The sequence below is a fragment of the Rhinolophus hipposideros genome (genome assembly GCF_964194185.1).
Source record: "Rhinolophus hipposideros genome assembly, chromosome: 9".
Classification (NCBI taxonomy): Eukaryota; Metazoa; Chordata; class Mammalia; order Chiroptera; family Rhinolophidae; genus Rhinolophus; species Rhinolophus hipposideros.
In genome coordinates, this window is record NC_138055.1 from 68432709 (window position 1) to 68458257 (window position 25549).

Sequence of the window (25549 nt, forward strand, 5' to 3'; positions counted from 1 at the left end):
TCTCCAACGTATTTAGCTCTTGCATCAGCAGTTTTCCTTCTTTTTCTCTTTTAGTTTATTTCTTCTCTTATTTTATGTTCTCTTTTAGGAATGTTCATGTAATAGCCTAGAACTACATATTTGGCAATGTTGCAAGTTTTGACACTACAAAAGTCTTCTTAGTTGGGAAGATATTTTTCCCTTGTGGAAAAACAATCATTAAAACAATTTCATAATTGCTTGATAATTTTATTACATCATTTAATACTAGTAACAGGGCATAGATGTATCATACTATTTAGTTTTTTTCTTGTCTGTGAACATGTAGAATGCTTTTCAACTTTTATTAAACAAACAATATTGTAATAATCCTTAAGTTACAGATTTTTCTCATAATATTTTCATTGTTTCTTCACATACATTTCTGGAAACATTATGAATTTTTCTTCCAAAATGTTAAGCCAATATATATTGGTAGAAAGTTCTCTTTTTATAGTACACTAAGAAAATAGCTTTGTGTCCTATAAAGTTTAAAAATTAGGTTCTTACCAATTTAGTAAATAAAAAATTGCTCCAATATTTAAATGTGCATTTTTTATTGCAAATAGGATTAAATTTTTTTCATATATTCTCACATTTCACTCTTTTCATTTAGTCTTTTATGACATATTTATCCATGTCTTTTACCCATTTAAAAATTGGCATTTTATTCTCTTTTTCATAATTTGTAAAATGGTCCTAAAATAAAAGTGATGAACCATGACATATTTATTACAATTTCTTTTTTCCTTGTGATATCTAAATGTCAAAATTATTGTTAAGAAAAAAACCACATTATAAAATAATGTCTTAAAATAAGGTCCTAAAATAAAACCATGACATATTTACTACAAATTCTTTTTTCCTTGTGATATCTAAATGTCAAAATTATTGTTAAGAAAAAAACCACATTATAAAATAATGTCTTAAGAGGCGTGCTTTGAAGATCTAGCTCAAGTTATATACTTGGAACCTGTCTTGCAAAAGGTTCAAATGCATTTGAAATTCAATTTTGATCTACCTCTGTATTTCTGTCTATGGAAGAGAGAGCTCTGAGTTAGTATGACACCCAAAGAAATGTGATATCCATTTGTTATATTGCATCTCATTTTCTTTTTACAATCAGTCTCCTATAGTCACCTTATCTCTTTTGCTCAAGGTCTCTCCCTGTGATTATTTTACAGATCATCTTTTCCTTAAGAACAATAACTCATTTTAGTTGTTAGAATCTTTTCTCAATGCTTTGTGCTAATAAACCAAAATTGCGACCTTTCCCCCTCTTGCACCAGCTCTGCTTAGTTTTATGTCTACAATCCCTGCTGCTCATCCAACAGATATGTTCAATATTTATTTATTCTCCATATACTTTTTGCGTACCTACTCTGTCAGATACCATGATAAGCTCTGAATATTCAGGGCATGCTGCACACAGCAAATATGGCCACTGATCTCATGAATCATATAATAGGATAAGATTGACATTGAATAGGAAAAAAGCAAATACATATTTATTAAATGTGCTACATTCTAGGAAGAAATAAAATAGGATGCTCTGGGAGGACATTTGGGTGGGTGAGTAGGGCAACTTTAGTTGGAAGTTTAGGAACTCCTTGATAAGAAACATGTATACTGGGTCTGAAGGAAGAGAAAGCGCTGGGGAAGGAGGGATCATTCAAGGAAGATGGAAGGGCTTGTGCAAAGGGCTGAGGCAAAGAACTGAGTATTTTCAAGGCAAAGAAAGAAACTGATGTGGGTGAGTAGAGTTAGTAACGATAAGGGATGAGGTAGGAGAGGAGGCAGGAGCTAAATCTGCAGTTCCAAAGTAGACTGTGTTTGGAAGATTGGGTCTTCTTCTGAGTGCAGTGGGATGCGATTAAACAGTTTTAAACTGGGATGTGATATGGTTTTCATTATATTTAAAACAGTTATGTGGCTACTTGTAATAATACGTTGGGATTGCAGTGCTCAGAATACTCAGAGAAGAATCAGGTAATATGATTAGGAAGACTCTTTAATATTCAGATGAGAGATGATGGAAGCTTAAATAGGCAGTAGATATACAGAGACATGTGTGGATTCGAAATGTTTTTTGAAGGTAGAATTAGTGGACCTAAGGATAGATTGGATGAAGAGTGAGGTGTGAGAGGAGAGCATGAAAAGGCACCCAAGAATGACTCTGAGGTTTCTGGGTAGAAGGCCTGGGACTAAACCCTGAAGGGCTGTAACAGTGGAGGTTGAGAGAAGAGAAGGGGACAGCAAAAGAGACTGAAGTAGAACATCTAGAGTGTCACACAGGATACCCAGGTTATAGAGTCACTCATATTAAGAAAAAGCTATTTACATGCTAAGAAAGTGATCAGTGAGGTTAAATGCATCTGAGAGGTGGAGAAGGATAAAGAGAAAGTGTTCCATTGGAAGCTTGCAAATTACTGATTTCAGTGGAAGAGTGAATGGAAAATGTGTAGGTGGATACAGTGTATGTAGAATAAAATTTAAAGAAATTGGCCAAGGAAGAGCAGAAAAAAACAGGGTACGTAGTTAGAGGAGATAAAGGCTAAGAAAGGCTTTTGTTTTGTTTAGTTTTTAAAGATAGGAGACAGTTATACTATAATAGTTTTAGGCTGGTAGAGAACAGAGAGAAAGACTTTGATAACTCTAGAGAAGTAAAAGATAACTGGGACATTGGTTCTGGAGAAGGTGAAATGACTGGTTTTTGATAGGAGATACACTTTCAGTAAATTTGGAGATTTACAAATTGGAAAAATGAGGAAGTTCTTTCTGGTGAATTTTATTTTTCAGTGTTTTTTGAGGCAAGGCCAGTAGCTGAAAGTGAAGGAATGCTGGGCATTAGAGAGGTTTGAGGATTAGGTAGAGTAGGAAGGCATGGTTGTATTGAGGGCTGGTTTGAGTTTGGTAATTACACATTTATAATAAAGCTAAACTGCTCAATTGCATTACTTTCTCCTGTGATGCTCAGCTCTATGAGTGTAGATTTGGTGAAGGCAAATACTTGGTATTATCCAGGATTGGGGTTTTGGCCAGCTAGTAAAATTGAAGGACAGAGTTGTAAAGGAGATGAGGCTATTTGCTAGAAATTGATTAAAATAAACTATGAAATATAAGCTGGATAATCAGGGAAGTGAAGATGGAAGGGCCCGATAGACAAATACCTGCCATGAATGAGGTTAACAGTAAATAATATATTAGCAAGTGTATATAATTTTAACACCGAATAAAAGAAATCCCATATTTCTGAGCATATAGGAAATTTACTCTGTCCTTATTGAATTCCCCTTATGGCATGTCCATTAATATGAGAATGTTCCAGGGCACTTTTTCAGTCCAAAACACATGGTATAAGCTCTCTGTTCTCATCCACACTGGTATGCAGTCATGTTGGTTTCATGGAGTGGGTTGATGAGTGAGTGGGAAAGACATGAGACAATGCACATCGCTTGAGTGTTTAGTGTATATCTTCTCCAAGCCTTGCCTTTCTGGTCATCTGAAGATTCCTGTCTTGGCTGCTTTTGTGCTAACTCAGGTATGGCTATTTTGTGCTCACAAGCCTAACTAATGCCCCCATTCCATGAGCCACCCACCAATGATCTTCTCCCCTCAGTAGAGCTCTGTAAAAAACAGGCTGCTAGACCCCACAACTTGCAGAACCCTCCAACTGTCTTTTGTTTTCCAGTCTTGGGTGGGGGAAGGTTTCAAAGTTTTCCTCAAGTTTGAAGAAGCATTGGTCTCAATTATTTTCTTGCATTTTTCACTTTTAAAAAAAATTGTATATTTTTTCTTCAAATTATTTTATATAATTTCCCTTCCGTGGGCTTCTGGAACACGTTTTCTTCTCTTAGAGGTAAGTTTGAAGAAGATGTTGACTCTAGACTTTTTTCCCCCTCTTGAGCTTGGTCTTAAAATAACGAAAGTTTTTTGGGTTTTATGTGTGGTGTGTATTTTTCTAAGTGCTTTACTTGTTTTGTGTCATTAGCTGTGCATATTCTGCTCAAGTACTGTATTATCTACGTTTTCTAGTTGAATAAATTCAGGTTTTGGGAAAAAAGATACCTTACCCAAGATTATATGGCTGATAAAGATCAGCCTGAATTCTTGAGTTTTTCAGAATTCGCGTCTACACCACTTCTTTCTCAACTGACTTGGATTTTCTTCTCAACTGGTCACCAGCAACGGGGCCTGACAAGACAAGGAGGGGAAGTGGGGAACTTCGTGTACATGGCTTACAGTCAGTGGGCATCTTGATTTACAAAAGGCAGTATATTTTTTTTACCAGCTAGAATCTAATTTATCTATTTTGTGAGCTTGTCGTGGTCAAAGCCCTTTACCAGGGCATTCAGAAAAAAGCAATTTGCAAACTTCAGTCTCACCAATAGATTCATTTTATGTATCAGTGAGATTTCAAACTAGCAGCAGAAGTGAGAGGTGGGGATATTTTATACCCCAGAACACCCCTGCAGACTTACATTCACACTATTTCACTGACAGGTATAGGACGCTGTCAAGTTGTTCCAGAATGGAGTACAAATTCAGCAGCGGCAATATTGTGCATTTGGTGACTCTCCTGTATGCTGTGACATTGATGGCATGATCTGTAATTACTAAGTAAGAGATATGTGAAAATAACACTGATGTGAGAAGATGCCATTTGTCTAGAATTTGAGACAAATAAACAAAAAAAAATCTTTCACGTGCTAGCAGGTTGTTTTGATTTTAAATTTTCTAATTATCTTGTGTATTTAGCAACCTCTTAAGGAAATCTACTGATTTTATAAAATTTACACTCATTAGGTGGAGTAATGGATGTTTAAAGCATGTAAAATGCATTTTTGTTCCTAGAAAAATAACCAAATACGCCTATCTCTAAGCAAGCAACTTCTAAAAATGAAGTTCTGATAAAGACACATTTCAAAAATCAAAGTCAAAATGGCATGAAAACAATGATATAACTGACTTTTCAATTACTGTTGTTCTATGTATTCAAATAACTTTTTTTCCTAAATTCCACTTCTTTTTTTATTGTGTCTGGTGGCCAGAAACTGTTATACCTCAAAAAGTTTGGTAATGGTTTCTGTTTTACTGGGTTTCCTCCTTGAAAATTTGTCATAATTTAATAACAAAAGTTGAATAATTACTTGTGTCTTTTCATCCTTGGTTCTTATTGAATAGAATGAAAATGTAAACATTCTTTTATTCTGCATAATGCTTTTTCAATGCTTTGCTTCTCATTTTATCTCGTAATCTCCGAATAGTCTTCAGGTATTAACCAAAATAACATCTTGATCTGTAGTTTAGCTTTCTTGTGTTTTAGTTGTTAATCTGTCATTGTTTTAGTCTCCTTGTTTCTTTTTCTCATGGTCAGGGAATGTGGGAACATCCTCTGAAGTGCACGGGCCACGCTTCATATGGGTTTTATTCAATCCTTGCGTGACATTGCTGTGATCTGGCAGCTTTTGTTTTTGTGAATGAATCCCTTTCAGATAGCTTTACTCTAATAATGCACACACTTACAAATATTTAATTTTAGAGCTTATGATTTCCAGTTTACAACCCCCTGCTGTAGGAGATTTAAGACAAAAATTTTGCATCGTTTTATTTTTTTGTTTTGTTACTCATGTACACTCCTGTCTGCAGAGGGTGTCTGCCTCTACCCTTCCAGCCTCCTTACCCACAGTTCATAACACAATGAAAGACTAGTAGATTTACTAAATAGAACTGGGTGTTCTTTGTTTTTCTTTTTTTTCTTTTCTTCCTTTTTGTATATGTTGTGAGAAATCATTTCTATTTTCCTTTCTGAGGTTAACAATAACATTTAAAATGTCTTTATTTGTTTTTTATATCATCCATTATCGTGTAAGTCCAGGTTTAGGGTTGTAAGCAACAGAAACAAACTCTAAGTTAAGCAAAAAGGAATTGATTGGCAACATAGTAGGGTAGCCTTTGGAATCTTTGGGAAGGCTGAAGAATCGGGCTTAGAAAACAGATAATAGGAACTAAAGGAGACTCAGAAATTAAGAAACCTGGCCATGTTCGTGCCACATGAGTGGCTGGTTCAGTTGCTGCCATAGCCTGGCTACCTGTGGAACCTCAATGTTGCCTTCATAGCGAATAATCTCTTAACTGTTCCTGCTTCTTGGCACTGATTGTGTAGGATTCACAGTCCTGGGACGAAGTACCTATCCATTCTCTGAGACCAGGGCACAGGTCCATGCTTTAATCAGGGAGAGTGGAGAGAGAACTTTTAGAAGTTTGTTCTTTCCATTTCAAGTGGGAGGCAGAGCCCTCACTTTCTTCCAGGATTCCACAGCGAGTTATTGCCCCCATATATATGTAGGGTTTAAATGCTGAAAAAATCAAAAGAATGACAAATTCCCACTACAGATTTTTTGAAGTACAGTTGTTCTTAACACAAAGGAACAATATTTCAAACCCCTGCTTCAGCCTTCTTGTCACCTAGTCAGAAAAATCGGTGCCTGAATTTAAGTGACATTTCCTAGACTAGTCTTACACGTGGAAGGGGTCCTACCTCCCAGTGGTACTGAGGCCCAGATTTGTATCTCCTGTCTTATCGGAGGAAACACTGCTATGGTCTACCCATAGCTAGTCTCTTCTTTCTTACTAATTGAATTCTGATTTTGTTCAGGTTCTCACTCTTCTATACAACCATGTACTTCACACGACGGAGTCCCCCTGCCTTGTCCATCCAACACAGTTCTCCCTAAAGCTTAATTAACAGATTTCGGCTAGAGCACTTGATGCAATTCTGACAAGTGGGAAATATGGGGATTTGATGCAGCATTCAAGAGGAAGTTTTCCTGATACTTAAAAACAGATTCTCAGGAAGACATTCTGTCTCTTTCCTATGTGTCATATCATGTCTGAAATGGGATGCTTGGGATTGCAACAGTCATCTAGCCTGCACTCCATATATCAGAAAACACTTTTGCTTAACATGCTTTTAACTTTTAGTCAGTTTATATTGTTGGTTATGTCCCAACAAGATTATTCTAGTGGTCATCTTTGTTTTATTCTTTTCAACAGCTTTGCTATTTCTGAAATAGTTTGTGTAGAGAACCCATGATTCTTTTTACAGTTAATATTAAAACATTCTTTTACTTTATATCATAATGTCAAATCGCTGGTTGACTTTCATACACTTAAAATATAAACAAATTTTCATTTCAAATTCATAACTCCAGCCATTTCCACATTCGTTGTAGGTTAAAAAGGAACTTGTTTAATTATATACCAGATGTTAGAATTCATCTTCTCAAGTGATTATTGTACTAAGACTACTACAGTTTCAGTCACAGAAACCTTCCCCCCACAAATCACATCTCAATATTTGCAGTTGTTCTCAGTAAACTTTTCTCCAACACTGTTTGCCCAGCACCTAGAAAGCTACTTGGCACATGCAAAGTGTACTGTACATTTTCTGGAATAAGTGAATAAATAAATGATTGATTATAAAAAAAAACACATTTACTATTTTTCAAATTTCTTTGTAATTCTACAAAAAGAAAGCAAAATTTCATTAATTGAATATATGACTATTTTTGTACAAGAAGATGACTGCAATAACTAACGAAAACATTTGGGGCTATTTTTGGAAAAAAGAGTTGACATATATAGAATTCCATTAACATCCAAAAACTGGGACAGCTGGGAGTCCAAGAAGATATGCTGTTGCCCTGAATACTAGGAAGGCAAGTTGGAGCTGCCTCCTTAGCTTCAAAGTTTGCCATTTTAGCCTGCTTGATGTAAATTTCTATTTCATTCTGAATAGGGGAGGGGACCAAGAATTCGAGTTGATGATCAGTATTGGGCCAAAGTCAACTCATATCATGAACAGTTGGATTTTTATGACCTGTCTATGAAGAGAAATATATAGTTATGTACCAGACCTTTCAGGGTCCATATAGTATTCCTTTGTTCCCTCTTTTGGATTATCCTAAAAGCACTATGCATAAATAGAAATCAGTAATAAATAGTTCTAATTTTAACCCTTTTTTATTATAGTATCACTAAAATACAACTCAAATTTATGTTTCATAATTCCCAATGTTCCCAAATTTATTCATGTAAGGGCTAAAAAAGCATAAAAGATTATTCAGACAATTAAATCTGAAATAATTTATGTAAACCCAGGTCCCTGGGTTCTAAATGAAAATGCCTCAGATGGTTTTTTCAAAGCCAAAATTGGGATTCAGATTGGTTATTCAGGGTTGTAGTTTTTTCAATAAAGTTATTCATAACACCTGATGATGATGACGAATTTGTGGTTGCTAAGCTACTGTTGGACACTGCATTTCTAGGAGTCCGTTAGAGTGGGCGTTGCCATTTGCTGGGCTGTGAGTTGCCAACAAAGCTGAATTTGTCACAGGTGCTGTAATTTGTATTTCAGAAAATTTGCTTTCCCAACTTTAATTATCCCCGAAGTATTCCACTCTACATAAAGTAATGAAAGGAGTCAGCATTTTTTTTTTTAGCTTTAGTTCTGTGATGTAAATTAGGATTTTGTCTACTACCTACATGTTATAGAGATAATGGTATTTCAAATGAAGGAAGAGACTGTCTGTTTTATAATATAAAACACTGCTTTCTATTCATTTTTCTACTTTGGATTCAGAAAAAGATAATGTCAAGTAGCCATAACTAAATAGCACATTTGTAGTGACATAAACCATGCTTCAGAGAATGAATCAGATAGAAAGGGTGTAGGTCTAACTACTCATGATTGAAAATGGGAAATGGGAAGTCCTAAGCCCAAACATATTAAATAAACTTAGACTTTTCTTATTACATATTAATATATGTTTCAAACTCCTGGAAATAAGTACGTATCATTTTTGTATTAGGCAGACTGTTCTCTGAAGAAAGACTAGGGAACTAGACAGGTTGTGGAGAAAGTCACCGCTCTTTTGGTAAAGAAATCCCTCTTCACATCTGCATAATCAGGCAGTATTCTGTTTGTTATTATTCCATAAAACAAAAGAAAACAAAACAAAAAATTTCAACATGAAAGCTTGACAGAAAGTTTTGCCTAATGTATTTCGCTGCAGAGATAGTTTCTTGAGAGCTGCCTGAAGTTGACTTGCTAAATTAGAGGAAGATCTTTGACCCTGGAAATCCATAAGGAGTGATTATGGCTCTGAAATAATTTTTAAAGATTATTAATTTCTAAAAGATTGTTTGATGATTTAATTAAGATATGTGCTGTAGTTAAATCTTTTTGGAATATTTTAAAATGAGATTCTTCATCTTTCTGCATGTCTTTCTTTTAGTGTTAATGCAATTCCAACAAATGGAAATGGTTAATTGAATTGAGAAATAAATACATTTACTGGAAAGTGCTTAGCCTTTGAATTGTAATTACGGTTTTGCACTCTTTGCAGGATTATTTAACCATTCATAAGTATGGCAATGCAGCCAGAAATGATCTCTGGAATACACTATCAGAGGTAAAGTATAGAAAACTCCAATATCAAAACCTCTTCTTGAATATTTGAATTGAGTTTATAAAACAGTCTTAACTTTTATTGCTACTGACAGCTTGCTTTTGCTTTTAATACTTTTCTTTTGCTGATATTGCTTTCTTGTTTTATTTTTGATATATTACATATATATTATAAAGATAATGAGTTTTAAAATTACTTAAACTACAAATGGTAGTAAAATATATCTTGCCTACTTTCAACATGACAATACTTCTGAAATATAATTTTAATATGTTGTCAGATATTGATGTTTTAAATAAATTGTTTTTCTATATATGAATAATGAATATTTAAATTTGATACTAGACATACTGGGGGTAATTAATAATACTTGCAAGTACTTGCTCTAACAACAACAAAAAAACATGTCTTATCTTCCATTAAGTAAAATCTTTAATGTTAATAAAGCTTTCATATATATATGTATGTGTATGTGTGTGTGTGTATGTATATGTACATATATATGTATATATATAAAGATTAACTTAAGGCAAGAGGATTAATTTTACTAACATTAACTTCACTGATTTAAATGTTTTTCATGTTTAGGTAGATCATAAAGGTAAAAGTGAAAATGGTTCAACGTTAATTATGTTTATAATTTAAATTTATAAAACTAATTTATACAATTTTTGTTATAAAGGCATTAAAAAGAAATGGAAAATATGTAAACATACAAGAAGTAATGGATCAATGGACACTCCAGATGGGTTATCCTGTCATCACCATCTTGGGAAATGCAACAGCAGAAAATTGGATTATAATTACCCAACAACATTTTATTTATGACATCAGTACTAAAACGAAAGCACTTGCACTGCAAAATAACAGGTACAACACTTTTTTTTACATGAAAAAATTGCTTTAATTCTTATGTCTTACTTCACATTTTTTCATAGTTTGGAAAGCATTGGTAACAATTCTGAAATTTTGTAAGTGAAATCTTTTGATTTATTTACATATGGTATTTTCATTTTGATTCCTCTTTTACTCTTTTACATTTCAAGATGTTTTCACCAGCAAGATAACAGCACACCAAAGTTATTTTGTTTAGGAAAACAGCATTTAAATTATCATGATGATTTAAGAAAATAATATGTAATTATTTACTTTTCTCTGTAAATGTTTGTTGAATTAAATTCAAGAAAGTTAAGATGCAATGAAGTGAATTAAATGGAATTGAGCAAACCGTGATTTATAACAGATGAAAACAGAAACTAACAATCCAGGAAGATGCATTCAAACAAACAAACAAACAAACAAACAAACAAAATTAGACTAAATAGTATTTGAGCCAAAGGAACACGAACTACATTCCTTTCAAAATAGTCTAAGTATCAATGCCACTTAGTATAAAATATGTTCCCTTCCCTCATTTTTAGTGTTTTAAACCACTAAAAAGACAACATACATAGAATTTTGATAACTTACTTTTGAAATTATTTCATTACTGATAATTCAGCACCATGTGTTTCTTTTCTAGTTCATGTTTTCTTAGTGTTTTATGTCTTATTAAAGGCCAAGCCAAGGAAAGATAGTAGACCTTTATCCCTCAATTTCATTTTTATTAGGTGCCCTATTAAGAGATTGGTGGGATAAGGAGGGTTACAATTAATAAATAAAATGAGGTGTTTGGACTAGGTTGGTCATGCTACCTCCTATGACCTTGGAATATTAGGAGTCTGACTTTATCACTCACCAGCATCTAGGGCATGCATTAAGTTTTCTTTGTTATTACTAAGAAAAATGGAAATCATTCCCAAGTAGTAGCCTCTCTCCCAGCTGGATTACGAGTAGAAGAGAAATTCATTAATGCTTACTGGTGACTAAGTTTGGAATCCCATTTAGGAAAGCATTGTCTTAAATCTCCTGATATATATATGTTTCTTTTCTACTTCATGTTTTCTTAGTGTTTTGTGTCTTGTTTATATATATATGGTCTTCAACAAACTGCCCTTGCAGTCTATCTGCTCCCATGGAATACATATTAATTACCCTGCCACCCTGCCACACTATTAGGGTCCGGGTCTGTCAGCACTTTATTTTTTTTAAGTTTATTAAATGTGTTTGGGTGACATCAATTAACAAAATTATACAGGTTTCAAGGATGCAAGTCTATAATACATCATCTGTGTATTGCATTGTCTATTCACCATCCAAGTCAAGTCTCTTTCCATCACCGTATATTTGACCCCCTTTACTCTATTCATCCTCCCCCCACCCCCATTCCCCTCTTGTAGCCACCATATGTTGTATGTGTCTATGAGTTTTTGTTTGTGTGTTTCTCTTGTTTGTTCATTTGTTGCTTTCAGTTTTATATCCAACATATGAGTGAAATCATATGGTTTTTGACTTTTTTCCCTCTGTCTTATTTTGTTTAGCATGATATTCTCAACGTCCATCCGTGTTGTCCATCTGTCAACACTTCTTCATACAGCCAGGATTCCCCACAGCTACCAAATGCTGCTTCTGCTAAACTGGCTCCAGGCTAAACCGCTTAGGCATAAACCCTGGCCTTGCCAGCAAATACATAAAAACTACTTGACTGTGGCAAAGTTAGAGAGATTCAGCCATGCCTTTGAGAATAATTAGTTTGATACAAGCATCACTGATGCAGTAAAACATAAAGGACATGCAGATGACAGAACAAATTTTGAACAAAAAATACTCTGTCAACCTATAACACGCATCAGATGCTATCAGCCACGAGCTGATCCTTTAAAGGAAAAGTTTCTCCTAGGCTGTATAACTATATGTAACATCTATAGAGCTTTGCTTCTGCTGGAGTTATAAAATCATATAGATGATTTGAACCCTGAGAACTTGGTGTATAAAATATTAAGGGTAAGGTAATACATGGCGTCACATTAATCTCAAAAAATTGTTTTCTGTCTATTTTGAAATAATAGAGCTTCCAGTAGAAAATTTAGTATTCAATTTTATATTGTTGATCATTTAATTCACTGTAACATTGTGGTCAGAGCTTTAATACAATTCTATCTACCTTTTATATATAGCCTTCCTAGATCTTTATTGTATAATACAAACTCTTGATGTAATAAAACATAGTGCTCATCTATGCCAAAAATCCTGTGAATTGTAGATATTTTCAGAGCCAGTATAATTAATTCTTTGTCTTGGATTTTGTGAAGGAATATCACTACAGCATGCCTAGACCATTTTTAATGTATACAGTGATTATGGTTTATGTGTAGTAGCTACTATATTACAGCTCAGAAAAAGAAATCTTTACGTAACTAATAATTGTAAAAAGTTAGTTGATACGTAAAAGTGAGTACAATATTTGCTGGAATTTGAGAATTTGGGAAGTTGTGAATTTTTATAGCTTTTTTCCTTTATAAAGTTAATACACTGCAATGTTCAGTAATGTTTCCTCAGACACTTCTCAGAGTCCTGTGCTACAGAGAATTATATTTGTCTCTACAGACATATTTTCCTTTTGTTATTGACCTGATGAGAGTAATTTCTGAACAATTATTCATGGCATATACACTAATGCTTTACAAATATTGGTACAATTTTTTTACAAAAATATTTCTCACTCAAGCTAAATACGTATATATTCTTTTCTACCTTAACATAATGAGACTAAACATTGCTTTATTATAAAAATTTGAATGATGATAAGGGATAGTACCAGGGACTATTAAAGAAAAAAAAATCTTGAGGGTCTCTTGGAATAAAATTTGGTTTTGTTTTTTTCTGCATAAAATGAGTTGACTAAAAGTCAAGTTAAACTTACACAGTTGGGCTACAATCTAAGTTCTCAAGTACTTTTTTCTAGTCTCTTTTTAAGTATAACCCATTGCAGTCTTAGATTTCTTTACAGCATACCATGCAGAGTTCTTTGCTCAACAGTGTTCAGTGTCTTCCAGCTTTTTAAGTCGTAATCATAAAACAGCATAATTATTATGGTTTCTTTGATTTTCAAATGAAATTTGTGAAAAGACTAAATACTTATTGGGAAAGTTATGAAAAATAACATATAGCATTGATAGCACAGCAATTCAGAAGTGAATACAAATTTCAGTTATGCTTAGTAATTCGTAATTTTTATTTTGTCTTTGTGACAAAGTATAGATTTTGGTTGTGTGCTTGTATGTGTACATACATACATATACATACAGACATGTGGAATAGAGAACAGAAACATTCTTAGGAAATATATAGACATCTCTTTTAACAGTTTTCAAAATGCCCGGTGTTTTTAACCCAATACCTAATAGGTAGCTTTTTTTGCATATGAACAGCTATGCAATACAATGATTGCCATTTAGGAAGGTTTCTTGTATGTATGTGGAATTTCTGTAAGCAACATAAAAGTATTGATATGAATCTGTTTTTCCGGTACTTTAGAGAATTTTGGTAACATTGAACTATATCAATTTTTATCATAATTTCTAGTTTCATTATTTGGAAGAATATAGTTTAAATACATGCAAATTATAAGTTTCTTTATATTAGAGGCAAATAATGTTTCACAAATATTTTATGACCATGCTACAAAAAAAGAAACATTTATCCTTGAGGATTTTAGAACATCTTCAGTTTTATATATTTCTTGCCCTTTAGTTGATATTTGAATTCATGATTTCGTTGACCCAACTGAATGTGGGGAATATATACTAAAAAGTCGTTTGTAAAGTTAATCTCTGTCTTGTCTAGAGCTGATTTGGTCCCTTAATTTTGCTTCAATCCAATTGAACAGCAATTTATGGAATGCTTTCCATTTCCAGGCAAGATCTCAGGTATGCAAAAATGTGCTCATAGTTTAAATTGAGAATCAAATCCAAAGTCAGACATTGTTGTTTCTTAACTAGTTATTCCAAGTAATCAAAAAAGTCATTTTTTTCTTTTTAAAAAAAGAGATTGGCTGTTAAAGAAATATATCAGTTATCTGTCTTTTCCTCATAGTAAATCTATCAGTAAATATTTGTGGCTAATTCTTAACAATGTGTTCCGAGCTTAGAAATTTTTTCAAAGAGCTTACGTGAGTTGAATTCACTAACTTCTACCTAAAAAATCAATACTTGTGTGGCTAGTGTACATTGTTTGTTTCCTGACCAATTTTTTGGAGTCCATTGCAGTATAGCATTGTGTCTCCACATAGCTGGCACTCAAAAATATTTATTTGATTAAGTACAGCATATAATTTTAAAGTTTAGAATCTTAAACGTATTATTTAAGATTTTCCATATTGTAGATAGCGGTTAGTATAAAATCAGGAATTTCTTTCAATCGTCCATTTGGATTTTTTTACTGTTACTGAGTTCTGTTTATTACGAATGGGAAACATGAAATGATAAAATAATAAATTTCACATGACAGATTTAGAGAAGATGACCTGCCCTCTCACCCTGCAAAAGACATGTTCATTATGTTTTCAGTCAAATAACCCCACACATGTTCTCTGAAGAATCCTCAATTCTCTATTCACTCTGACACTTATGGATCTCACATAGTATCTCTTTTTACATTTTTAAAATAAAAAATAGTTTTCCCATACATTGTTAGCTACCCCTGTTGATGATGGTGAAATGATAGGTCACGATAATCTGGTTATACAGAGGTCACAATAATCTGTTTTAAATGGGCTAAAAAAAGTACACATTTTAAGAGATGTTCTCTATGTTTTACTTTTCGAAGTTGAATTGAATTACAGTAGCAATGTGTAGGATGACATTTGCTCAAAATATGGCGTTAATCAAATGAATGTTAGCGTCATTGTGTTACAATTTTAATACAGTTTTTTTCTTTTTAAAATGTGTATACATTTTTTTGGCACCCTCTGTGTTTTAGGGAAACAAAATGTGATCATTGAATTTATTTTAATGAATAAATTAAAACCACATAGCATATCTCAGGCTCCTCATCTGAAATTAAATTGGTATTATTCCATGTATAAGTATAGGACTCAATTTTTGTCCTATGAAAAGTCAAATTCTAGAACATTCTTTTCTCTTTAATAGCTGAGACTCTTGACTGATCCCTGCCTGGTGGTGGATGATTTTACATATCAATTTGGAAATTCCACTCCAGAAAATAGAGCATAAAGTGTATCCCACAGTGTTCTTTGTATTGATCTGGATTTTAGGGGGAGCTGATTAGTTTTGCTTTTCAGTTACTCTGCATTGCTGAGTAACTTTAGGTATGCTATGTTAAATTTTCTGTAAAAATATGATAATAGTAATTTTTAGAATATGTAGACAAATAAATAAGGAGAGTGCTGATATGTACACGCATGAAAGCACTGCAATGTCTATAAATCTAATATAGAAACAGTAGAAAGCACTTATTTTTAGACTTTAATCAATATATGGTGTGGCTCAGATTTACAGATTTTAGCTACTTTTTATTCCTAGTACAAAGTGCAATTCTGTTTTGTTTGTTTTTCCTTCAAGGTAAATTGTTTTGTTGGCAGTCCCTCTTTTGAACTGAAATTAAAACTCTTAGAGTCCAAGTCTGCTTAGTGGCATTGAAAAAGTAGATTCATCTTCTTGACTTATTCCTTACTTTTGTGACTAGGGATGTTTCCTTAGGTTTTCTAAAGAGAATAATAAAAAAAAATCACAAAGAAGGTGCATAGTACATGTTGTTTGTTTATTTATTATAATCATTTTTATTCTTAAAGCTTCTTTTTTTTTAATTTATTGGGGTGACAATTGTTAGTAAAATTCATAGATTTCAGGTGTACAATTCTGTATTACATCATCTATAAATCCCATTGTGTGTTCACCACCCAGAGTCAGTTTTCCTTCCGTCACCATGTATTTGATCCCCCTTACCCTCATCTCCCACCCCCCAACTCCCTTACCCTCTGAAAAACTTCTTTTTTATTTTGCAGTTACCTGTGGCAGATTCCATTAACTATTGTGGTAGGAAATAGAAGCCATGTGTCTTCAGAAGCAATTATTTGGGTGTCTAACAAATCAGGTAAAATATATGTTCTACCCCAAGGAACTCTTTGGTTTCATATAATTGTTTAACAACTTAACCTTTGGTTTCAGCTGCTATACAAATGGGAATAAATACAAATTAGAAGAGAATATACAGAAATGATAATCACCTCTACAAAATTAAGTATAATATAGTGTAATTTAGACATAGTCCGATTTCAGTCAGCCTGTATAGTTACTAAATGTATTTGTGTCTTTGCTTGTAAAAAGAAAATATAAAAACTAAGTATTTGTAGTATGAATTTTAGCTGTTTTAAATTGTATCATTTTAAGAATCCCAAATGTAATTAAATTATAGTCATAACTTCCAATAGGACAGCATACCATATACTAAAACACAGGCCACATTTTTGTTTCCATTTTCCTACTATCTTCTCTTTACCAGACTGGAACTTTAAAGAATGGGTGAAGCAATAGTCTTCATAAAATTAGATAATTATAGGGCCAGAAGGGAGAGGTTTTGAAAGGTTATCAAACTTTCCTCTAGGTAGTGTCAACTCTCAAAGAGCAGAGAAAGAGGAGATTCTATTCTGTTTCTAAATAGCTTCAAATAAGATAGTGACCTATTTCAGTTCACTGTCAGAAAGCTATTTCTTGAATCTAATCTAAATCCTTTATGCCAGGGTATAAAACAGGTCTCTTTTATTTCTGTTTTACATTAATTGAAGAAAAAGCCAATTACCATCTTTTATGTAACATTTAATGTAGATGGTAAAGTATGTCCACATTTTTCTTTTTTTACTCCTTTCTCATGTTCTGCTAATTGATGTTATCTTGCTATTTCTTAGGCATCATTTTAAACAGCCACATGTCTTTTTTTGAAATCATGTGAGGTATAAATAAATAAATACTGACATCAATATTGTTTATTTCCTTCAGTCTTGCTATTATGAGGGAGATGTAGGTGCTCAAAATATATGCACACAAGAAAATGTTCTTACAACAGAATTTAATCTGTTTACCCAACATATAAACAGTTATATTTCCAGCTGAATTTCTATTCAAATATTCATTTTATTGTATTTTAACACATAATCACATATTATGAAAATATGTGCTTTCATTTATATGTGTATAAAACATTCATATGTAATATGGTGACACATTGAAATGCTTACTTGAAAACATTGTTTCTCCTTTAAATAGCTTGTTATAATCTATTCTTTTCACCTTGTTGGAGTTAGTATTTGTACCTTGATTCTGAATTCACGCTTACTGTATTATTTGTCTTTATACTTCTCTTTTACCTCCATATAGTTTTATTTATCTATGTAATTTATTATGAAACGATGAATGAAACAGTGAGTTGTTGTAGTAATGATCCAACTATTAGAATGAAGTCTTCAATGGATTGCTAGGGACATGAAATAGAACAGTATTTGGAAATAAAATAAAGCATTTCTCATTGGAAGGCGGAATAGAAATGGGAAAATGAGGAGAGCACAAAGATACTGATCAAATATCAGAATCGGCCCCAAACTTTACTTTTAGACAGAGCAGGGATTCAGAGAAAGTCAGATTCTTCTTGGATAGCTTTCCCAGGTCCATTTCCTCTAACTCCCTACTTACTTCCATTCTGTTATTCATGGTATCCTTTTATTCCACACAAAATATCCAGAATAGTGTCACAACATTTCTTAACCAGTAGCCATAGGTTGTTGTATTTAAGAGGTGGTTTTCATTTATAGTTTTTCAGTATTAATCAAGAAGAATAACAACATATACTCCAAAGCATGTTTGCCTAAAATATCCCTATGTCAATACACGTTTGTTATACATTGCTACACCATTTGAGCAGTACATAATTCTGGGAGATGATATTTACATAGACTATGATATGAATGGCACACTCCCTCATCCCAAAGCTGTGCTGTATTCAACCTACAAATATAATGTGTCATTTTCCATTAAAGTATAGCAGAGGCTTCTGGTAGATAAAACATTGTCTTGATTAAAATGCTGAGGATTTTTTGTGAAGGAATGCCTACACCAAGTAAATGTTTCTTGGAAACTTAATAAATACATGAATCTTGAAGAAGTTTCTAAGAAGGACCTAAAAGGAAGGCAGCCTTTCTATTTTCTCTGTTTAGTCTCGTTCTAATTATATTTAGTTTTGTCTTGAAGTTTTTCATTTCGATGATGAAAAAAACTGACATCTTGCAGAGATTAGGGGAATAAAAAGGTTGTTAACTCGTTTCCTTTTACATGTTGCTTCCTGTTTTCAAAATATGGTCAACTAATGTCAATGAAATATGTTCATCCATAAAAATATCAAGAATATATTCTGGTCGGTTTTTTCGACATATGTAAAAAAATGTACCTTTTAATTATAACAATCAAATCAATGTTTTTATAATTTCTCATTATCAGTAACACAGATTTTATCTCACAAGATATTAAGAAAAAGTCATTGGTGAATAGTATAGAATATAAATTTGATTTGAATCGTCATATACTCATGACATTTAAATTTTTAAATCCTTTAGATGAAAATTTAATTAATTCCAAGATCAGGCATAGATCGCTTTACCCTGATCATAGTTTTAAAACCAATTTGTAAGTTATTGAAAGCAGGTAAAAGAATTCATCTCTTTTGTTTTTACTATGAAAATACTGAGAATACAGGCGTTTACAAATGTTGTAGCTTGTACATTGACTGGCTATTGGTTAACGTTCAATGGAAGGGAATAAATATTGAAAAAGAAAATATTCAAAATAAAGGAAAAAATTGATGAAAATTAGGAGTAAACATTAAAAACAGTATAATGTTTTATTGCTTTCCATAAGCATTGGTTCAGATGAGACTCACATGCCTTTAAAGTGCATATTATTTTTATCCCCATTTTACCAATGAGGAAATGAAGGCTTGAGAAATAGCTTGCCCAAAGTGTCTCAGGAGCTTGGTTTTATTTTCTAAATTTATTATCTTTACCCTTCACACACAGAGAGAGAGAGAGAGAGAGAGAGAGAGAGAGAGAGAGAGAGAGAGAGAGAGAGAGAGAGAGAGAGAGAGATTTTAATACTTGAGGAGATTGATTTGCCGATGCATCAGTTACTAAACATGTTGCCATTGGATACACAGGTACATGGTTCTTTATAGGTTCTGCAGAGCACTATCTAATTTGATTCCAACAAGAGTCCAGTGAGAAAACCTATATGTGTTATTATAACTGAGTTTTTTTCACATTGTTACCTTGTTACCTTGGTTGACTTCTTGCTTGTTTTAAATTCTGATTTTTCTGCAACCAGCCAATGTTAAGTAAAATGGCCTAATCTCCTTTCTCTTTATTCTAAAAGAAAGTATAGAATATAAAAACAAAATATTATAAAAAGTACCAACTACTCTGTGCCTTGATATAGTCTAGTTGTGCCATTTTGGATACATTCTAAATCTCATTTTTAGTTGTTAGTACTAACATTCGAAATATAACTTCCATACTTTTTATTATGGTACTCATTACATTTTCATTAGGTCACTGGAAAAGATACCTTTGAAATTCATTGCTTGCCATTAGGTAATTTGAAGAACGTTTTAGAGATATAATTAATTAGAATGAAAATGATATTTAAAAATCTATTACAAAATCTTTTTGGGAATCATTTCTCAAAAGATTTGATTAATAACAAAGGTATAAAAATATTCACAAACAGTAATAACCTGCAAGTTTTAGTTATCAATTTAGCATACTCAGTATTTCAATCTTAATTTTTCTTCATTCAATTCAGACATGATTAACTAAAATCTCTCTTTATGAGGTTATTTTAGATTTTTTAAATGCCATATTTCATTATTTTTATTTTTACATCTGTAAAATGGGTGACATTCTAAAGCTTCACATAAACTGTGTGCATAAATACATTAAACTTTTGAAAAATATGTATATACAAAGTATCACAAACAAAGTATCAGGAGCTGTTAATATTTTAGAGCGATATCTAATGGATTAATTTTTCTAAGAACCATGAATTCAGCTGGGTAAAAATCTCAAACTAAGAGAAGTAGCCCCTTCTTCAAATCATAGAATTGGAAGAGACCTTAAATGCCATTACTTCGCCATTGGGCTATAGGTAAGGAAATTGTGAACTAAAGAGAGTAAGTGGCTGAAGTTCAAACACTTATGTATAGGAAAACTGGAATGAGAATTCAACTTTCCTATTTCTGTTTTAAATGCTAATTCTTGTTTTAAATGCTTTCCTCCCTTTTTGAATCAATATAAGAATGTGGAACATTTATATCATTTTACAATAAAAGTATTATACCATCTTGTATCAATAGAATACAACGTAGTAAAAAGGACACCAAAATCAGGAGACCTGATATGGACCATTTCCATCTTTCTTGGACAATTCAATTATATTGTCTGAGCCTCATTTCTTTATCTGTTCCAGCAGATACTGTTTACAAAGGTGTCAAGAAGTTGAAGTGCTATTTGAAACATTAAAGACTAGATTTTTACGTTCAGTATATGTTTATGTTTAATTCTTTTTTTGTTTTACTGTACATTTCTGAAAATTGACAATATGAATTACACTAATTAGCCCACCTCATTCCTGTCCTGAGCAATTAATGGTCATTAATGTTTACTCAATAATTTTTTGTGGTATGTATAACCTCTTCTTTTGTGGGGTTCTTTTGAGAGAGGGTACTATAAATTCACTGTTAAAAAAAACAAAACCTGTTCTGTACTCAGCTGTATAAAAACCTTGATAATAGAGTGAAAATTGGAGGTTGCAAATGGTTGCTGGGATGCATTTTTTTGGCTTTGAGTCATTGTGGAAATTAGACAGACCATGGTGTGTGTTTATGTGCGTGTGTGTGTGTGAAATATAAATTTTAAGTAACTTCATACATTATGTAACTTCAATGAAACATGAGTCTAGAGGACATCAACAACAAAATGATCAGAAGTGTGAACTATGGTTCTGTGAAGTCAATAAAGGCTAACATTAAAAGTGAATGAAGTTTTCTCTCCGTACCATATTTTATGGAGTTAAATATGTAAGTTGTGTGATTATTTTTACTAGTTTGCTTTAATTGAATTAGCTGGTGAACAAAAGTTACCATTTTCCGAAGTCATTTCAATAAGCAAAATGTGTTCTCCTGTTGTAATTATATGTAGAAATATTAATGAGGTTCCTTTTTCCAACATTATTGATGATTCTGGAAAGTCTATTAGTTATTAGTACTTCCAAGAAAGCACAAGAAAAAAGGCAAGACACAACAATGACTTTCAAACAAATGAGCCCTATTGGTAATCCATTTTTCACTGAATAAAATACGTAGAAAATGCACCTAAAACTTTTCTTTTATTCTAGCCACATATTCATATACAAACTAACTAGAAGCCACATGAATACAGTAGTAGATTTCTTGGTTACATTTATCTTCAGGGAAAAAAAATATGTATAGGAATATGGGGTTTTTTATCAAGAACAAAAATGTTAATTATAAGAAAAATACTAATTGAGGTAATGAGTAACCAACTAGAAGTTTTCTAGCAAGTTCTAGATATAGTGATTAATTGATTAAACAATAGATTTCATTTAGGCATTTAAGATGGTGTTCTCTTTTAACTGTTTGTATTATGGTATCTGGTATTAAGAAAACATACTTCACACCATTTTAACCCTTAAAATTTAATATCTATTCTACCCCTGAAAATGCTTTTCAGAGAACCACAGAATAACTTCTTTGGAAAAAGGAAGTTGGTTGCTTGGGAACATCAATCAAACTGGCTATTTTAGAGTCAACTATGATTTAAGAAATTGGAGATTATTAATTGATCAGTTAATCAGGAACCACGAGGTAAACTGGATTTACTCATCAAAGATCTGTTTTGATATGTGAACTTGCAATTTTAATCCTAAGTGATTCCATTGTTTTTCTGGTTGATCTCATAGGTTCTCTCTGTCAGTAATCGAGCGGGTTTGATTGACGATGCCTTCAGCCTAGCCAGGTATGTTTTCCTGTGGATCTCCACAATAAAACTGATGCCATAAGATTTCCTCTAGTAAGCTAACTAGTGCATATGTTTTGAATAATAAATCTTTTAAAAACAATTTTTTACTCACGTTCTTTGTGTTTGGAGATTAATTACAATGGTGTCCCAAACCCTTGGTCAACATGAACCATAAGGTATTTCTGAGTCAGGAGAAGCTTGATCAATTTTCACTACAAGTTCAATTTAACCGGAGATTAATGATCTCTTCCCAGTTTCATTAATGAACTCTACAAAATGACCATTGTGTCATATTTGATGTTTGATGGAAAATGCCTTCAAACCTCAGCAATTTTTTTCCTGACATATTCTAGAATAGAGTTTTAAAAATCTGATTTATTACGAGAAGCTTGTGCTACAAGACAGAAATAAATATTCCACAGCCTAAAACTTTTCTGGAAAAAAACATATATCATTTTTTTTGCAGAAACCTTTAATTGTACTAGTTATAGTAATATTTCTGTTATTTTCATAATTAGATTTATAATGTCACAATCATTTATTCCTTTGAATAGTCATTAGTTATTCTTTTGAAATAATATTGATTGTAAACCCAAGTTGTTTACTCAATTTTGAGACTAAATAATTTTTAATGTTTTGTATGCCTCATCCCAGTACAGTTTCAATTTCTTTTTTTTATTTTAAGATTTTTATTAAAAAATATAGCTAACATACAACATTATATCAATTTCAGGAATACACCATAGTTATTCAACATTTATATACCTAAAGAAGTGATCACCATGATAAGTCCAGCAACCTTCTAACACTGTATCACGCTATCACAATATTATTGACTATATTCCCTATGTGGTAATTTATATCCCCATGATTTATTTGTTTTCTACCTGGAAATTTGAACCTCTTATTCCCCTTCACCCTTTTCCCCCCTTTAAAAAAATTTTAATTACAATTGACATTCAATATTCTTCATTTCACTTATTGTATTCTTTATTTCTGAGTTGTTCTTTTTTATGCTTTCTATCTCAATTTATATGTTTCCTAGTTCTTTGTTGAAGTTCTCACTGAAATCATTGAGAATTCTTATAACTAGTGTTTTGAACTCTGCATCTGGTGATTGCTTGTCTCCATTTTCTTTAGTTCTTTTTCTGGAGCTTTGTTTGTTTTTTTATTTGGGACATGTTTCTTTCTCTCCCCATTTTGGCTGCCTCTCTGTGTTTGTTTCTATGTATTAGGTAGGAATGCTATGTCTCTGTATCTTAGTAGAGTGGCCCTATGTAGTGGGTGTCCTGTGGGTCCCAAGGGCCTAGTCTCCCTGGTAACCTGAGCTGGGTGCTCTAGGTGTGTCCCTTGTGTGGGTTGTGTGTGCCCTCCTCTTGTGGTTGAGCCTTGGTTGTTTTATCCATGTCAATGGGAGGAATTGATGCTCAGGCTGATTCGTTGTAAAGACTGGTCGTGAAGACAGTGGAGGAGCTGTTGTGCAGAAGTTGACCATACAGAGCAAGATTCACTATAGCAGGGCTCTGATGCCTGCCCAGTTTATCCTGTGGGTGTGTCACTCTTGGAGGTGACCAGGCTCAGTTGGTTGCCTCTTTATTTTGTAGATGGTTTCTTTTGCTGTGCAGAAGCTTTTAAGTTTGATATAGTCCCATTCATTTATTTTAGCTTTTACTTCCCTTGCCTTTGAAGTCAAATTCATAAAATGTTCTTTGAACCCAAGGTCCATAAGTTTAATACCTATGTTTTCTTCTATGCAGTTTATTGTGTCAGGTCTTATGCTTAAGTCTTTGATCCGTTTTGAATTAATTTTGGTACATGGTGACAAATAGCAGTCCAGTTTCATTCTTTTGCATGTGGCTTTCCAATTCTCCCAGCACCATTTATTGAAGAGGCTGTCTTTTCTCCATTGTATGTTTTTAGCTTCTTTGTCAAAAATTATCTGTACATATTTATGTGTGTTTATTTGGGGGTTCTCAGTTCCATTACATTGGTCTGTGTGTCTTTTTCTGACAATACCATGCTGTTTTGATTGTCATTGCCCTGTAGTACAACCTGAAATCAGGGAGTGTGATACCTCCAGCATTGTTCTTTTTTCTCCCAGGGGCACAAGGATGGTTCGACATATGCAAATCAATCAATGTGGTATGTCACATAAACAAAATAAAGCACAAAAATCAGATGATTATATCAATAGATGCAGAAAAGGCTTTTGACAAGATACAACATTCATTTATGATTAAAACACTTAATAAAATAAATATGGAAGGAAAATACCTTAACATAGTAAAGGTCATATATGACAAACCCTCAGCTACTATCATAATTAATGGTGAAAAACTGAAGCCCTTTGCTGTACGTTAGAAACATGACAGGATTGTCCCCTATCACCTCTGCTTTTCAATGTAGTATTGGAAATACTATCCAGAGAAATAAGGCAAGAGAAAGAAATAAAAGGCATCTAAATTGGGAATGAAGAAGTTAAATTGTCTCTTTCTGAAGATGACATGATGTATATATAGAAAACGCTAAAGACTCCAGCAAAAAGCTATTAGAAACAAATGAATACGGTAAAGTTGTGGGCTACAAAATCACTGTACAAAAGGCTATTGCATTCCTATATACTAACAGTGAAATTTCAGAAAAAGAAATTAAAAAAACACAACACAATTCCTTTTGCAATTGCAACAAAAAGAATAAAATACCTAGGAATAAACTTAACCAAGGATGTGAAAGACCTATATACTGAAAACTATAAGACATTTAAAAAAAAATGAAGAAGACACAAGCAAATGGAAAGACATTCCATGTTCATGGGTTGGAAGAATCAACACAGTTAAAATGACCATATTACCCAAAGCAATATATAGATTTAATGCAATCCCCATCGAAATCCCAATGACATTTTTTAAAGCATTAGAACAAAAAACCATGAGATTTGTATGGAACCACAAAAGAGCCCAATATCCAAAGCAGTCTTAAAAAACCGTATTTCAAAGGCTTTTCCAGTTTCTTTTTTATCAACCATGTATGAGAGGGTTGAATTCCATCAAACTTTTTATGATAACAAAGAGTATACATCTTT

General features: G+C 32.8%; 1 protein-coding gene across 2 annotated transcripts in view; it reads left to right on the forward strand.

Moving 5' to 3' along the window:
* Positions 1 to 25549, forward strand: part of TRHDE (thyrotropin releasing hormone degrading enzyme) — a 365816-nt gene that overhangs the window by 272659 nt on the left and 67608 nt on the right. For both annotated transcript variants that reach the window (XM_081060435.1, XM_081060436.1), the window contains 5 exons: positions 9429 to 9494; positions 10174 to 10361; positions 16396 to 16484; positions 22180 to 22313; positions 22409 to 22464. In XM_081060435.1, coding sequence (XP_080916561.1) covers positions 9429 to 9494; positions 10174 to 10361; positions 16396 to 16484; positions 22180 to 22313; positions 22409 to 22464 — 533 coding nt within the window. The remainder of the gene's footprint in view (positions 1 to 9428; positions 9495 to 10173; positions 10362 to 16395; positions 16485 to 22179; positions 22314 to 22408; positions 22465 to 25549) is intronic.